Source organism: Marmota monax, unplaced genomic scaffold (genome assembly GCF_021218885.2).
Source record: "Marmota monax isolate L192 unplaced genomic scaffold, Marmota_monax_Labrador192_F-V1.1 WCK01_AAM20220418_F8-fsc00179, whole genome shotgun sequence".
Classification (NCBI taxonomy): domain Eukaryota; kingdom Metazoa; phylum Chordata; class Mammalia; order Rodentia; family Sciuridae; genus Marmota; species Marmota monax.
The window spans coordinates 443757-459722 of NW_026695200.1; the positions used below are offsets into that span (position 1 = coordinate 443757).

The 15966-nt window shown below is 36.8% G+C and overlaps 1 protein-coding gene across 3 annotated transcripts in view; it reads left to right on the forward strand.

Moving 5' to 3' along the window:
- The window catches only part of Tubgcp5 (tubulin gamma complex component 5), a 36160-nt gene extending 22390 nt beyond the window's left edge, over positions 1 to 13770 (forward strand). For 2 of the 3 annotated variants that reach the window (XM_046428820.2, XM_058574094.1), the window contains 12 exons: positions 284 to 399; positions 1442 to 1710; positions 2669 to 2867; positions 3507 to 3695; positions 4791 to 4973; positions 6154 to 6238; positions 6338 to 6458; positions 7284 to 7462; positions 8559 to 8684; positions 9263 to 9351; positions 11812 to 11912; positions 13106 to 13770. In XM_046428820.2, coding sequence (XP_046284776.1) covers positions 284 to 399; positions 1442 to 1710; positions 2669 to 2867; positions 3507 to 3695; positions 4791 to 4973; positions 6154 to 6238; positions 6338 to 6458; positions 7284 to 7462; positions 8559 to 8684; positions 9263 to 9351; positions 11812 to 11912; positions 13106 to 13152 — 1704 coding nt within the window. In that variant the 3' untranslated portion in view covers positions 13153 to 13770. Of the gene's footprint in view, positions 1 to 283; positions 400 to 1441; positions 1711 to 2668; positions 2868 to 3506; positions 3696 to 4790; positions 4974 to 6153; positions 6239 to 6337; positions 6459 to 7283; positions 7463 to 8558; positions 8685 to 9262; positions 9352 to 10149; positions 11769 to 11811; positions 11913 to 13105 lie in introns of those variants that run through there. The other variant, XM_058574093.1, reaches the window with a different exon arrangement.
- Positions 13771 to 15966: the final 2196 nt, after the last annotated feature.

Consider the following 15966-nt stretch of genomic DNA (forward strand, 5'->3'; position numbering starts at 1 on the left):
AGTGTTACATCATGAACTAGTTCTGGAAATCACTTAAGTACATTTAAAAACAGTTAAGGGCTGGGGTTGCGGCTCAGTGGTAGAGCATTTGCCTAGCATGTGTGAGGCACTGGGTTCGATTCTCAGCACCACATATAAACAAAGGTCCATCAACAAATAAAATATTTTTTAAAAAGTAGAGAAGTCCAGACACTTTTTTAAAGGCATTTTGGAAATGTTTAGGCCTCATCTCACCCTAGTAGCAAGAGCTGAGAGCACTGACTGTGCACATTCTGCTCCGTAGGTCTCCCTCCTATTCTCTCTCTGGGTGGAAACAGTGCGGCCATACCTGCAGACTGTGGATGAGTGGATTGTGCATGGGCACCTGTGGGACGGCGCCAGGGAGTTCATCATACAGAGGTGCAGCCAGCCAGCAGCACGGGGGATGTTAGGTGTTGGCTTCACTTGTTTGTTTCCATGTCAAAACTGAATGCTCCAAGCTTCACATGGTACTGAGAGTGCAGTTTGAATGACAGAGCTGTGTTGCCATCATAGCATAGTTATGTTCTATTTGATCTATAGAAGATGTAAAATACCAGCCAATTAAAAAAAATTTTGTCTAGTTATATGTCACTCACAGCTTTTCATAGCAATTGATTTTAGAATAATTTTAAAATGTACACTGCATCCCATAAAATGAAGTTAGATGATATGAAATGGTTCTAACTATTCTCATTATAAATTATCAGTAAGATAAATGATATGAGGGGCTGGTTGGTGGCTCAGTGGTAGAGCACTTGCTTAGCATGTGTGAGGCACTGGGTTCAATTCTCAGAACCACAAATAAATAAATGAATAAAATAAAGGTTCATGAACATCTAAAAAAATTTTTTTTAAAATTATAGGATATACCTCTAATATATTTATTTCTCAGAATAAGCAACTAAATTCTTATCCTTTAGCTTGTTAATATAACAAGTAAAGAAAATATTAATCCATTTATAATGATTCCCCTTCCATAAACTTATTTTTTCTGGCAAAATTTTATAAACTGCAGGTGACAGCTGTACTCTGAATAGTTTTCAGTTATGCAGCCTGGTTAGATTGTGATTTCTATTGATAGCTATCCATTGAACACCCCAGGAAAGGCACCTTTAAGTCCTGGAGCCTAGAAAGGTAACAGTTTGCACAATGTTCTCTTTGGAGGAACCAGCCTTGCTTCAGCTGAATCTTAGTAAGATTTATATCTATGGTAAGATATATAAAGATATATATCTTATGTATATTAGATACATATATCTTTATATATCTTAGCATAGATATAAATCTTACATCTAATTTTATATCTGTGCTAAGTCCTGTTTCATCAGCTCATAGGAGAATTTTTGTGAAAATTGGATTCTGATTTTTCTTCTAAGGCAATGAGTGAGTTACAGTTTAAAATTTGTTTGAATCTCCTTAGGAACAAAAATGTTCCAGTAAATCACAGAGACTTCTGGTATGCAACTTACACATTATATAGTGTATCGGAAAAGACAGAGAATGAAGAAAAAATGAATGACAATGCTAGCGCAAGTTCTGGCAGTGACCAGGGTCCCTCCAGCAGGCAGCACACCATGGTGTCCTTCCTCAAGCCTGTCCTCAAGCAAATCATAATGGCCGGCAAGTCAATGCAGCTGTTGAAGAACCTGAGGTGTGCGGAGAGCACTGCGAGCCAGGTGGCAGCCAGAGGTAGCCCATCTCTACCTCACCGTCCTCCTCAGCATCCGGTCCATTGCTCCCCAGTCACTCCTGTCACCCTGAGAGTCCTACTATTTCGTAGTTTGAAAATCACTGGAGCTTTTTATTTTAATGGAATTTACACCATGATTGAATGAATAATCATGGTACTCTTGATTGAAAAACTGATTGTCCTCATTGGGAACTTTTAGCATTTTGTTTAGAAAGACAGTAATAATAAATTCCTCACTCTCAATTCCTTAGACCTGGTTCTTTAAAAATATAATTTTCTCACATTTCTTGGTTCGGTGCAGTGTTTAACTCTTGTGCACCATGGCCTCTGGCAGAGAGGAATTTTCCAGTGAGCAGTTCAGACCTGATTATAGAGTTTGAGAAAATCTTTATATGATTTTTGTGTTTTTTTAATACAATTTAAGTAATTTACTTAAATATTTATCAGCTGACTAAAAAGGCTTAAAAGTCAGATGTGACCAGATGTATTTAGCTTATAAATCACCTCCGTATTATTATATTATTTCAGTTTATCATATCTACTTTAAATAATATTTTTACATTGCACAGTATTTCTTTTTTAATTGAACAGTAAGCTATTAAGAGCTATCCAGGGCCAGTGTTGGTAGGGTTTTTTCCAGTGAAATTTGATTCCTACAAGTCTTATTGTAGCATTATACAGTATGGTAGTAACTTACCTTTCAAGCATCCTGCTTCAGATATTAACTTTGTTCAGAATAAAATCAGCTTGTATGTGTGATATTTAACCATGAGCTTTTCAGTTGTTTAACAGGATATAATATGTTTAGTTTTGCTGTACTACAAGGGTAAAAGAAATAGGGATAGTCCTTCATAAACCAAAGGAAAATACCAAGCTTTATTAAGATGAAAGTCTTCCATATTTGTTGATAGTATTTATGAGAACATGATTTACCTTACATATTTCTTCATATTTCAGACGCAGACAGAAAAAGCTTATACACCCTCTTTCTGGAATCTGTACAGTCACGTCTTCGACGTGGAGAAGATTCCACTCCACAGGTCCTTACTGATCAACAGGCAACCAAAGAGAACCTAATTAAGATGCAGTCCATAGCTGAAAGGCATCTTGAACTGGATGACATTCATGACCCACTGCTGGCCATTAACTTTGCAAGGTGATACACACCTGCAAGATTTTCAGTGGTTGAAATGGCAACATCTGTACAATATTTAGTAACTGTTTATTTCTGCCAGGTAGGGCTTTCCAGAATTAAAAACAAAAACCCTTGTAGCCTCTCCTTCCTAATGAACAGAATGCAAGAAAATATGCCTTTACCTATGTAAGATATATAATTGGTCCTTCTCATTGTGTGCAAAAGTTTACAGATTTGGCCTTGCTGGTGTCTCTATACCCTTAGGCCCCCAAAAGTGCTATGGCTTACCCAGATATGCTCCTGAAGTCTGGGGAGACATTGGACACACACTGAGTCAGGGTCTTCCTGTGCATAAAATGTGTCTTGGGCTTATGATGCTTTTAGGCACTTAGCTCAATGGAATAAGCCATTAATGTCCACATGGTGTCACACTGTCTGATGACCAGTATTTGCTGCATGCAGCCCTAATGGAAGGACCAACCCCAGAACCTGACCTTAAAGGTGGCAGCAACTCTGAAAGGATGTTTTGGGGAGAAAGGGTTTTCTTCCTGTAAAAATCGCTAATCTTAAGACAAAAGGTAAAAGTAGGACTCTAGGTTTTAAGAGAATTCTGTTGACAATAGCGCATGAAAATTGAAGCCTCACATTTTTATTTTCAAGGTTGTATTTGGAGCAGAGTGACTTTCACGAGAAGTTTGCTGGTGGTGACATATGTGTGGATAGATCATCAGAATCTGTAACTTGCCAGACTTTTGAATTAACATTGAGATCTTGCCTCTATCCTCATATTGATAAGCAGTACCTAGCTTGTTGTGGAAATCTCATGCAAACCTTAAAAAAAGATTACAGGTAATCAGGAGTAAGTTGGTTTTGGAAATAGTTAGTAGTTTATTGTTCTTTTAAGAACAGTTGGGTTGTTTTGGTTTGGTTTTTCTGAGGGATGCTCAGTGCTAGGAATCCAGCCCAGGGCCTCATATAAAATTATTTAAAAATCTGTTTTCAAGTTAGTTTTCATTAGAGTAGGAAATGGACATGTAGTAAGCACACATCCAGTTGGGATCAGTTAGCCATCAATATATTCTTATCTGAGTTGTGAAATTTAATTATTTACTTCTGAGAATCTGTCCCAAAGAACTTATACAAAAATGCTCATCACAAAATTGGCTATTAGGATGAAAAACATGAAACTACTTGGTAATAGATGACTAGTTCTTTTAACTATGGTAAAGGACTAGTGTAAACTGTAAAGGACGTGTATAAAGGACTAGTGTACACGTGTAAAGAACATGTGTAAGCTTCATAAAGTTCATAAAAATTATGTCAATATAGAGTTTTAAATAACATAAACTGTCCTTATAGCTTAAAAGGCAGGATACATATGATAAAAATTAGATGTTTTAAAAATCATTGGAGAAAAGACTGGAGTAAAATACTCCCATGTATTAACAGCAGAAATTCACCATGGAGACATGGTGGCACACGTTGTTAATCCCAGTGACTTGGGAAGCTGAGGCAGGAGGATTGCAAGTTCAAGGCCAGTCTTAGCAATTTAGTGAGACTCTTTCTCAAAATTTAAAAATTAAAAAAAGGAAAAAAAAAAAAGAGCTAGATATATATGTAGCTCAGTGGTAAAGGGCCCTTGGGTTCAATCCCAGTACCAAAATAAAGAAATTCACAATGGATGATAGCATTTGGATTGGTTTTTGTTCATTTCGTTTCATATTTGTGACTTTGCCTAATTTTCTATAATGTTATAGAAAGGTATTTCTTTCTAGTTATTATACTATTTTATTATTGAAAAAAGTCTTTAATATTTCTAATTTTAATAAATGTAGACTGTAAATCTATTTCATAAAGGTGGTGGTGTACCAAATCTGGAATTGATCTAGAATCCTGCCTTATAAACTTAAAAGATCTTTCTGTCCCTATCTTCTCTCCATTCAGATTGGTTGAGTACTTGCAGGCCATGAGAAACTTTTTCTTAATGGAGGGTGGAGATACCATGTATGACTTCTACACATCAATTTTTGATAAAATAAGAGAAAAGGAAACCTGGCAGAATGTTTCTTTTCTTAATGTCCAACTCCAAGAAGCAGTAGGACAGCGTTATCCTGAAGATAGTTCACGGTAAAATATGTGAGGCACCTTTTATGTTAAGTAGTGTAAAGTAAATCATGGGCCATATGAGTTTTTACATGTATTAGGCATTAGCCCCATGAGTTTTACTAATTATTTTACATATAAGAATATCATAGTTGGGCACAGTGGCACACGCCTCTCAGGGATGGCTTAGAGCTCTTCTGATTCTTGGCCTCACTCCCTTCTAACACAAAGCTCTTCACCCTCACAAGGGACTTCTACACTCATGCTCAGGCCCCTTCTAAGTTTCCCAAACAGGTGGGCCAAGCTTCATCTCTCAAGGATTAGAGCCTTTTTTGTCTGGTTCTATTTTCTAAACTTCATATCTTATATACATACATGCACATCATATGCTTTCTCCTACCATAGTTCACATTTCAGGGATTTGGAAGTATTTCTGGCTTCCCCAAGTGCTATTTCCCTCTCTTCCATCTGTGGCCTGGCAGTGATATGCTTGCTTGGTGAAGCGCTGTCTCCCCTGTACCATGAAAGTGACTGCCAGTCTGCATTGGGCAGGGAGTCCCTGGAGGAAGGAGAAATGGGCTATCAGGACTGTTCTGAGAGAATCACATGAAATAAAGACATGGGCCAGAGTATTGCCTGGCGCCAGAACATTCCCAAATTCTGTGTTACTGGCTTGCTTTCTTGTGGGAATTCTATTTAGACCCTTCTCAGGAACACATGGATGAAGCAGTGTGCGGCACCTTGCTACAGAAGCAGATGGCATTCTTTCACTCTGGCTCTGGAAACCTCTGCACTCGATGCATGCCTAGCTCACTGAGGAGGCTGCTCTTCTGTTCTCTCCCCCACCCCTGAGCAGAGGAGTATATTTTCTTAGCCTGTGCCTGACTTTTACCAGAATTAAGCTCCGAGCCTATTCTCCAACTTTGTCTTTTTTTTCTAATTAATTTATTATCATTGTTAAGTATCTCTTTTATAACTAGCCCTTTGTTTAAAATCTTTACTCCTCTTCCTTATTTCTAAAACTAAATTCTGTTCTCGAATACATGCTAGAGAATGAATTTGTTAGCATAATTGAATTTTATGAAATGCAAATCTCTGTTAAACGTTACATAAATAAATGCTGAAATGCTAATTGTTTTTGAAAAGATCATTTTTTATGTGAACATAATATTGTCACAAACTAAACCTGAAATTTTTTGTTTAGACTATCTATATCTTTTGAAAATGTTGACACAGCTAAGAAGAAACTACCTGTTCATACTTTAGATGGTCTGACCCTGAGTTACAAGGTGAGTGTGGGTATTCCCTTTACAAACATTGTTTCCTATTAAAACTAAAAATGTAAACATAGATTCCTTTCTTTTCTCATTCTGTATTTGTTTTCATAGGTCCCATGGCCTGTAGACATTGTTATAAGTTTGGAATGTCAAAAAATTTATAATCAGGTGTTCCTTCTCCTATTGCAAATAAAATGGGCAAAATATAGTCTGGATGTTTTACTATTTGGTGGTAAGATTATTTATTTATTTGTTTGTTTATGTGTGGTGCTGGGAATTGAACCCAGGGTGTTGTGCATGTAAGGCAAGCACTCTACCAATTGAGCTCTATCCCTAGCCCCAAGATTTGTTTATAACAGATAAACTGCAATTCAATTTTAGTCCTGAAGAAAAAGATTGGTATTTTTTGATGATTTTTTAAAATGTGTAAACAGACGCCAACCTAATGTGTATTTATAGCATCAGTTTAATGGGCCTAAAATAGCTGAATGAAATATCAAGTTGGGTGCACTGGCATGTACCTGTAATTAAAGCAACTTGGGAGGTAGGAGAATTCAAAGTTTGAGACCAGCCTGAGTAACTTAGCAAGATACTCAGCAACTTAGGGAGATCCTATCTCAAATAAATAAAATGGACTGGGAATGTAGCTCAGTGGTTAAGTGTTCATGGGTTCAAAACCCAGTACTGAAGAAAAACAGGGAGGGAGGGAGGGTAAAAAAGAAAAGAAATATCAAGAAGTTGTACATGGGGTTTATCTGAAATTCAATAACAAAGTAGGAATTTAGCCCAAATAAATATTCTTTTTAGAGTATGCAAAAGTGCCAAATGACAAGTTAATGGGACTTTTACATGTTTCATGTGACAGTGGTAACAAATGATACAGGGAACTCTTGACATTTCGTCTTCTAAAGGCACTGAAGTTGGGTCCTAGTGTGTCCCTGTCATGGTGCTCCAGCAATGCCTATGCCTCGTACCCCAGAATTCTCTCTATGTAAGAGTGTGGTGGGGTTTGAGCCAATGTGCTTTTCACCTATTGTGCTCGTTCAATCTTTTACAGAACTTGCAAATACTACTGAAAAATCACAACTTAAAGAAGGCCTGTTGAGTGAGCAAGACGCAGTTGCTCAGTTTGGATCACAAAAGGCACCAGTAGGACAGCAGATCCATCGCATGTTCCTCTTAAGAGTGAAGCTCATGCACTTTGTGAACAGTTTACACAACTACATCATGACCAGGGTTGGTATCTGCCATCTGCCTCATTTCTGTCACTTTATGTATTTATTTCTTTATAGAGCACAACCTATAAAATTTTGGCAATACAAAGTAGTCCCCAAATACTTGTAACTTATGAAAATGGGACATATACAAAATTTAATCACAGAATAAGATATCAGCGGGAGGAAATGATGTTTTTTAATTTACTAGCACTTGTGTCCAGAGACTACAACCCCTCTTGTTTCCGGCCCTTTAGCACAGGCACACTTGGAGCTCCTCTTTCTGAATTCCTTCAGAACATGCTACATTGTACACTAAATTTCATCAGTGATGATTGCTGTCCCTGGAAAATTGATTCAATATTTAGTATCGGTCCAAATCCTCAGGGCAGGGAAAGTGCCACCAGCTTAAATACTTTTTTCTCAGAAACAAGAAGTAACTCACTAAAAAGTAAATGAAACTACTTTTCTTACACATCTTAAAACTGGTTCCAGAGGAAGTTCTGAAAGAGAAGTTCCAATATTTGAACTGTAGCAGTTATTATTAGAGGCCAAAACTTCCTTGGCATTTGAAGTTTGCTTCAAAAAAAAAAAAAAAACCATCCCTTTGTTTATAACTATTCTGGTACATAAATGCTGAACCTTTCTTATTAAATGAAGGGACCCTTTGAAGCCTGTGCTTTGAGCATGAAAGACCAACTGGGTGCTCTGTGCCTCCCCATCCTGTCACCAGGCTGGCGTTAAGTTAGGCCCTTAATTATTAAAAGTGTTAAATAGGAATTTAAGTTTTCAATTACAAAAACGATGCTTATATTTATTACAATTTTCCTGATAGTTTTTTTTTTTTTTTTTAATGCATTTGCTTGTTGATTTGATGAATTTGCTCCTTCGCAACAGGAAGCCTGTTAGTCTGAAGTTCAGTGCTGAGTGCAAGTGTCTGTTCTAAAGGCTGCTGTCAGGATCAGAACATCAACACATCCAGTCATCCTTTAAAGGAGGGTGTGATTATGAAGGAAGAATTTGTGAAAAATAGAAGAGGCTGGTAGAAAGTTTTGTGTACAGCACACAGCCTTCAAAGATGAGATATGCTGATTAAGCTTTTTATTTTCTCTTCTAAGATTCTTCATAGCACAGGGCTGGAGTTTCAGCATCAAGTTGAGGAAGCCAAGGATTTAGATCAGTTGATTAAAATTCACTATAGATATTTGTCAACCATCCATGATCGATGTCTACTGAGAGAAAAGGTATGAGAGATGTTACCACCCATGTGGCCAGTGAGGCAGGAGGAAAGCTGGGCAAGTGGGAATTTCTATCTGCTTTGCAATTTTGTGATTATTAAGTTACTATCCTGCACAATCTTTTCCTAGGAAGGACAGGGTCAAATGAGGTTACATTACCTACCCCTGGAAGTTATATTTCTAAGAACAACATGAGAACTGTATTACCGTAGTCAGCATTCCCTGTGCCTTACACCTGGATTTATTTAGAAAATTAGGTCACAATTGTGGAGCAATTGTGTATTCGGCTTAATGTGAATATATGAAATTGAATAGTATCACAACCATTGATCTGAATGGCCATCCCAGGGTGGTAGCTTGCCTTCTTGGTTCCACTGTGCTGCCAGTACCTCCTAAATCGTGTGCAACAAATGATCCATTCCAAGTGAACCTGGCTTGAAGTCTGGTGCCCTCCTTATACATAGAAGGCAGTCACTGCATTGATAAGCTTTTTCTGTGATTTAATTAAATTAGGTGAAAGTGTTGGTGTCAGTGTCCAAGCACAGTTACAGAGCCTGTGTTCTGTCCCTGATTTTGATCTCCAGGTCAGCTTTGTGAAAGAAGCCATCATGAAGGTGTTGAACCTGGCTCTCATGTTTGCAGAAGGTTGGCAGGCAGGCCTGGGGGCTTGGCAGTAAGTGTACACCTCGCGACTGTCTGTCTTCTGACTGTTTCAGCTTCCCTTCTAACTGGCTTCATTTTTTTTTCATCTTGACAACACACTAATTACCACTATATTTAAGAAGAACTTAAAAACCAAATTTGAGGGATGGAAGTATAGTCAGTAGTAGAGCACTTATCTAGCATCTGAGAGTCTCTGGGTTTGATCCCTCATACTTCAAAAAAAGAAAAAAATAATAAAATCGAATTTGTTCACCTAAACTAGGCAGCATCAAGAATTGTGTGATTCTTTTTTTTTTTTTTTTGGTACCAGGGATTGAACTCAGGGTCACTTGGCCACTGAGCCACATCCCCAGCCCTATTTTGTATTTTATTTAGAGACAGGGTCTCACTGAGTTGCTTAGCATCTTGCTTTTTGCTGAGGCTGGCTTTGAACTTGCAATTCTCCTATCTCAGCCTCCCAAAGAATTGTGTGATTCTTTTATGAGGGAGAAAACATTAAGAAAAGTTTGAGGTCTTTTCATTAGGACTGGCAAATATTCTTAGATTATATGTTTTGTGTTTTATTATTTATTTATTTTTTTTACAGACACCTTCAAATGTATATAGAAGTAGAGAGGACAGCATAACAGACCTGGGTGCCTATCACCCCTTCTCCCATTTACCTGTGATGACCAGTTCTGTATCTTGTCCTCCACCTACCCCACCCCCTCACTTGCTGAATCATTCTAAAGTGGATTCTGGACACCATGCTAGATTATAGTCCAAAGTTGTATTTTGTATGCTAATAGATGTGTATTTTACTTTTTAGAATGTTTGTCATTCACACGTGTCACTTAAGAAGGGAAAAGTTCCCTACAGTCAAGGGAAATGCTGAAAAGTTGAGGATTCAGGAGCTCTTCTTCCTATTTGATAATGTCACCAATTAGGCATCCAAGGAGGTTTCTCCAAAGAGGAAAATGGGACCTCAGCTCAGCCCAGGCAGGTTCTTTCTCTGCTGAAAAGAATTTCAGAACATGTCAGAAGCAAGGCACACCAAAGATTTATTTAAGGAGAGCAAAGATGTGTACACCCAAGGACAGTGTGTGGGTACCCCTGGCTTCTCAGTGAAGAGAAGACTATAATGCACCCAGGGTTGAGCTCTCTGATAATATATATGGTTTTTCTCAGAGGAAATGTGCAAGTTCTTAGGCAAGCTTCTTTGTTTTGGGGGGAATTTTTTGGGTTGTTTTTTTGGTACTGGGGATTTAACCCAGGGTGCTTTACCACTGAGTCACACCCTATCTGTTTTTATTCTTTATTTTGAGACAGTGTCTTTCTAAGTTACCTAGAGCCTCACTGAGTTGCTGAAATAGATGTCTTTGCTTGCTTTGTTAATGCCCTCTCCAAGTGCAGAACTTCTTTCCTCATCACTGTGGGGCAGAGGAGAAAATCACTGCTGCATATGGTTTGCTAAACTTGAACTTTTTTTTTTTTTTCCCAACAAATTCTAAGAAGAAAGCAAGGGGTCAGGGGACTTAAGAAGCATATGAAAAATCATCAGTTTATGGAAGTTAGTTGATCCTGATTTATACTTAAAGCAGGAAAGTGAAAAATTGTAGATGGTGAAATTTGCCTAAGTACCCACTGATTATGTGATATTTAATATTATAGAATATTTTTAAGCAAATGGTATGGCTCTGTTTTAAAGGAAATCTTTAAAGTATACATTTATGAAATATTTATGAACAAAATGCTTTGATATCTCAGATTTGCATCTAAGTACCGGTGGGGCTGAGGATGTGTAAGCAGGGCTAGTCCCCTGAGTGCCTGCTAGAGGTGGATGAAGGCACATGGGAACCGATGGTGAGGTTCTCTCTTGTGAGGTAGTTCCCAGTTTAAGTTTCTCTCTCTCTCTCTCTCTCTCTTTTGATACCAGGGATTGAACTCAGGGGCACTTGACCACTGAGCCATATCCCCAGCCCTATTTTGTATTTTATTTAGAGACAGGGTCTCACTGAGTTGCTTAGCACCTTGCTTTTTGCTGAGGCTGGCTTTAAACTCGTGATCCTCCACTCTCAGCCTCCTGAGCCACTAGGATTACAGGCGCGTACACCATCACACCCAGCTTAAGTCTCTTTTTAATAATTCCAGATATTAGGGTTTTATATCCTGAATTTGTTCTTTATTTCACAGAGAATATATGCTTGTAAAAAATAGAAATACAGAATTATGTAAAGGAAAAGGGGATATCCCCAATCCATCCTGGCTCCAGAACTAAATATTACCTGGAAAAAGGCATGGTTTCATGAGCTACTTTGAAAAATTTTATCTTAAAGTAAGACAGGGTATTTTGTATTTTGTTTTATAATCTTCAAAGTTAGAATTTTAAATAATTAATGTACTTTTGAAATTACGCCAAAGATATTTTGTAGCCTACCTATATATTTTGTAAGCCTTTATGCATTTACATAAATTCAATTTTCTTTCCTAGAATGGAATCTATAGAGAAAATGGAGTCTGATTTTAAAAACTGTCACATGTTTCTTGTAACCATTTTAAACAAAGCTGTCTGCAGAGGATCTTTTCCCCATTGTGAGTACATCATGTTACAATATGACTACTTTTATATTTTCTTCAGCTAACTATGTATCGTTGTTTTGTTATTGATCTCATGAAGAATTTGCTTTTCTCACCATTTTCAAAACTGGAAGGTGCCATGCCTTGAATTTTGTTCTCAGAATAGCATTGGGGCATGTGAACATCAGAGGCAGATCCCTGGGACTAATGACTTTGCTTTCTAATACATCATTTATTATACCAGTAGGTTCCTAAAGCTGAAAGAAAGAAACTGGAAGAGTAATCATATGTAGACTTTGTAACTATTCATTTCCAAAAGATTGAATTTTTTTGTAAACAATTTAAAATTTCCAAGTCTGCATCTCCTCAGAAGGAAATGTGGACTTGACAATTCAGAACCCATGGTGTAAAATATAGAATGGTCTGAGGGGTGGTGGTGGTGGAGAAAAGAGAGAGTATTAATCTGTGGAAACAAAAAACTAAGTAGTATCTCTCTGTCTGACTTTTTTTGTAAAGAATATTTGCTGAGTTAAACTCTTTCCAAATTTTGCATATTCAGATTATAATACACTTATTAAGAATAGCTAAACATGCCGGACACGGTGGCACCTGTAATCCCAGCAGCTTGGAAGGCTGAGACAGGAGGATCGCGAGTTCAAAGCCAGCCTCAGCAAGGGCAAGGAGCAAAGCAACTCAGTGAAACCCTTCTCTAAATAAAATACAAAATAGGGCTAGGGATGTGGCTTAGTGGTCGAGTGCCTCTGAGTTCAATCCCTGATACACACCTCCCCCCCCCAAAAAAAAAAAAAAAAAAGAATAGCTAAACATTTAAAAAGCACCTTGTTTTGGTTATGTAAGAGGAAACAATGATGTAGTCGTCCACTCTGCTAGAAGGTGGCAGTGTGATTTGAGCAGGGTCCGGGTTTTATGTCATATCAGTCAAATGTACTTTTTCAATGAAATGCCTAGATTTTGTTTTCAAAATTAAAATGATTTGAAATAGAAACAAATCTTACTAACCTTTCCCATTTATACTTAATAAATAAAGATAATAATTCTTATTATACATTAAAAAATAAGTGTTTATTTTAAAATAGAACATGTTTAAATACTTTTCAATTTTGAGCTTATTACAGCCTTATTGAAACATTTAAAAGTATTGAAACTTTTTTTTTTTTTTTTTAACATTATTTTTCTTCTTCCCACAGTGGAATCTCTAGCACTGTCACTCATGGCTGGCATGGAACAAAGTTAGACATCCTCAGTGTAACACAGATCTCAGACTTCATCTTCATACTGATATATTTACATCATATGCAGCTAAGAAGTGAAAATCTTTTTATTTTGATTCATTTTAAACACTGTTGTTCACAGTCTAAACAAATGGATTGTAGATGTTTTCTCTGGATTATTGGAAAGTATATAGGGTGTATATATAAGAGTCTATAAATAATGCAAAGTGTATATAGGCCATTTACTCTTATATTTCCTACTATAAGCTATAAATTTATGATATTGATACTTTTAAATGTAAATTATATCATCTTTTGAAAATATAATTATTGATATTAAAAATAAGTCAATGTTCTTAAAGTTCTTTTATTCTTTTCTTGATGCTGCTATATATTGGTCACAGAAGTTTTTATATAGAGTTTTACATTCCATCTTCCCAAAAAGTTGTTTTGAATTGACAATCCTAAAAGTATTTATATTTTTATGTGACTGGGAGGTTCCAAAATGGAAAATATCAATAAATATATGAAGCCAGCTTCACCTAGGGCCAGTTGTTGGTACATAATGTTGTTAAGTATTTCTCAGCAATTTTGGGAGCTAACCAGTGCTATCTTGAATAAAATTATGCTTGCCATTCAAATTTTCCACATTTCCTTTGTATATTTCTTGGCATGTGAAGACCATGCAAAAAACAGATGGCTAACGCAGGCAGAGAAGCTCAGGAAGGACAGAGTTGAACTGCTCATTAGTCAACTAGATCAAACTGACATTTATAGTCATTTATTAAAGTACTCATCCCATAACAGTAGAATACACAGAATATTCACCAAGATAGACTGTATATTTTGAGCATAAAACATACCTTAACAACTTTTTAAAAATAGAAATACAAAGTATAACCTCAGGCCACAGTGCAAATAGAATGAACAAGCAGGGATATAGGAGGCATGGTTATTCTCCCCTCCCCCATTACTATTTGGCATAACTTTTTTTTATTAGATCATTTAGTTATACATAATATTAGGAGTTTCGACATATGTTTGGAATATAATTTACTCCAATTTAGTCCCAATTACTTTGCCTTTCTCTCTCTTCCTCTCTTTCCCTGTTTTCTTTTCACTACTTCACTGATCTTTCTTCTGTTTATTTATTGTTTTTTTATTAGTGCATTATGGATATACATAAAAGTGAAACTCACTGCTGAATTTATATATGTACATAGGAAGATTTTGTCAGATGATTCCACCATTCCTCCCTTTTCCCATTCCTCCTCTCCCCCCTCAATCCCCTTCTTGTACTCCACTGATACATCTTCTATTTTCATGGAATTCCTGCCAGCTTTTTCTTTTTGCTAGGTCAAAATAAGGGGAAAAAATAGAATAAGAGAGTCAGGTTTTATAGTAACTAGAGGGCAGAATGAATCTCAGGTCCCTCAGGAGGAGCATGCGACGGGTTTGGATAATTTTGTGGCTGGCAGGAAGGTGACAACTGTTAGACTCGGGACCAGGAAGAATGCCAGGTGAATAGTCTGGTGGGGGTGAGAGAAGGGTAGCTCACAGGCCTTTTTACTTCCCTGAGAGTCTCAAAGACATCAAGGCAGCACATGGAATTTTAATCCTTAATGATGTAAGTATGAAGTAGGGTCTGAATTCATTCTTTTGCATGTATATATTTAGTTATTCCATCACGGTATGTTAAAAAGACTATTCTTTTACCCATTGTATATTTTGAAGAGGGTAGGTGTAGCAGGGATTGAACCCAGGGGTGCTTTACTACTGAGCTACATCCCCATTCCCCCCCCCCTTTTTTTTTTCTTCTTTTTAAATTTTGAGATAGGGCCTCACTAAATTGCAGAGGCTGGCCTTGAAACTTGTGGTTCTCCTGCTCCCACTTCCCAAACAGCTGGTGTTACAGGTGTGTACCACCATGCCTGCCCCCCCCATGAATTTTTTAAAATGAATAAATTATGGATGTTGTAGGTTTGTTTCTGTACTCTTAGCACTATTCCATTCATTTTATGTCTGTCCTCATGCCACTACCACACTGTCATGATTACTATAATGTTGTAGTTTGTTTGCAAATCAGATTGTATGAGTCCTTTAATGGTCTTCTTTTTCAAGATTGTTTTGGCTATTCTGGACCTCTTGCATTTCCTTACAAATTTTAGGATCAGCTTGTGTAGCTGCCAAAAAGGCCATTGGAATCTAGATAAGGACTGCATTGTCTGTTGACCAATTTAGAAGAGACTACTACCATCTTTACATATTAAATCTTCTAATCCAGAAGCATGAAATGTCTATTCTTTATTTAGGCCTTTAATTTTTTTCAATCATGTCCTATTTTCAGTGTACAACTCTTATTTTTTTTTATTTATTCCTAAGCATTTTATTATAATTTTATTCTATTGCAAATGGACTTGTTTTCTTTATTTTATTTTCAAATTGGTAATTACTAATATGTAGAAACATAACTGATTTTTCTGTGTTGATCTTCCTACATCTTTGCTGACCATGTTTATTAACACTGATAGGCACGTGCATGCATGTATATGTGCATGTATGTTCCTTATGATTTTCTGTAATCATGTCATCTGCAAATAGAAATAATTTTACTTCTTCCAATCCAAATGGCTTATTTTATTTTCTTTCCTAATTGCCCTCACCAGAAATGGCAGAACATGATAAATAAATCTAAGAGAGAATGCCCTTGTCTTGTTCTTGACTTAAGGGGAAAGCTTTCGATCTTCCAACATAACATAGGGGGTTTTTGTTTGTTTTTTTAAATATTTTTTTAGTTATTGATGAATAGATATTTATTTATAAATGTGGTGCTGAGA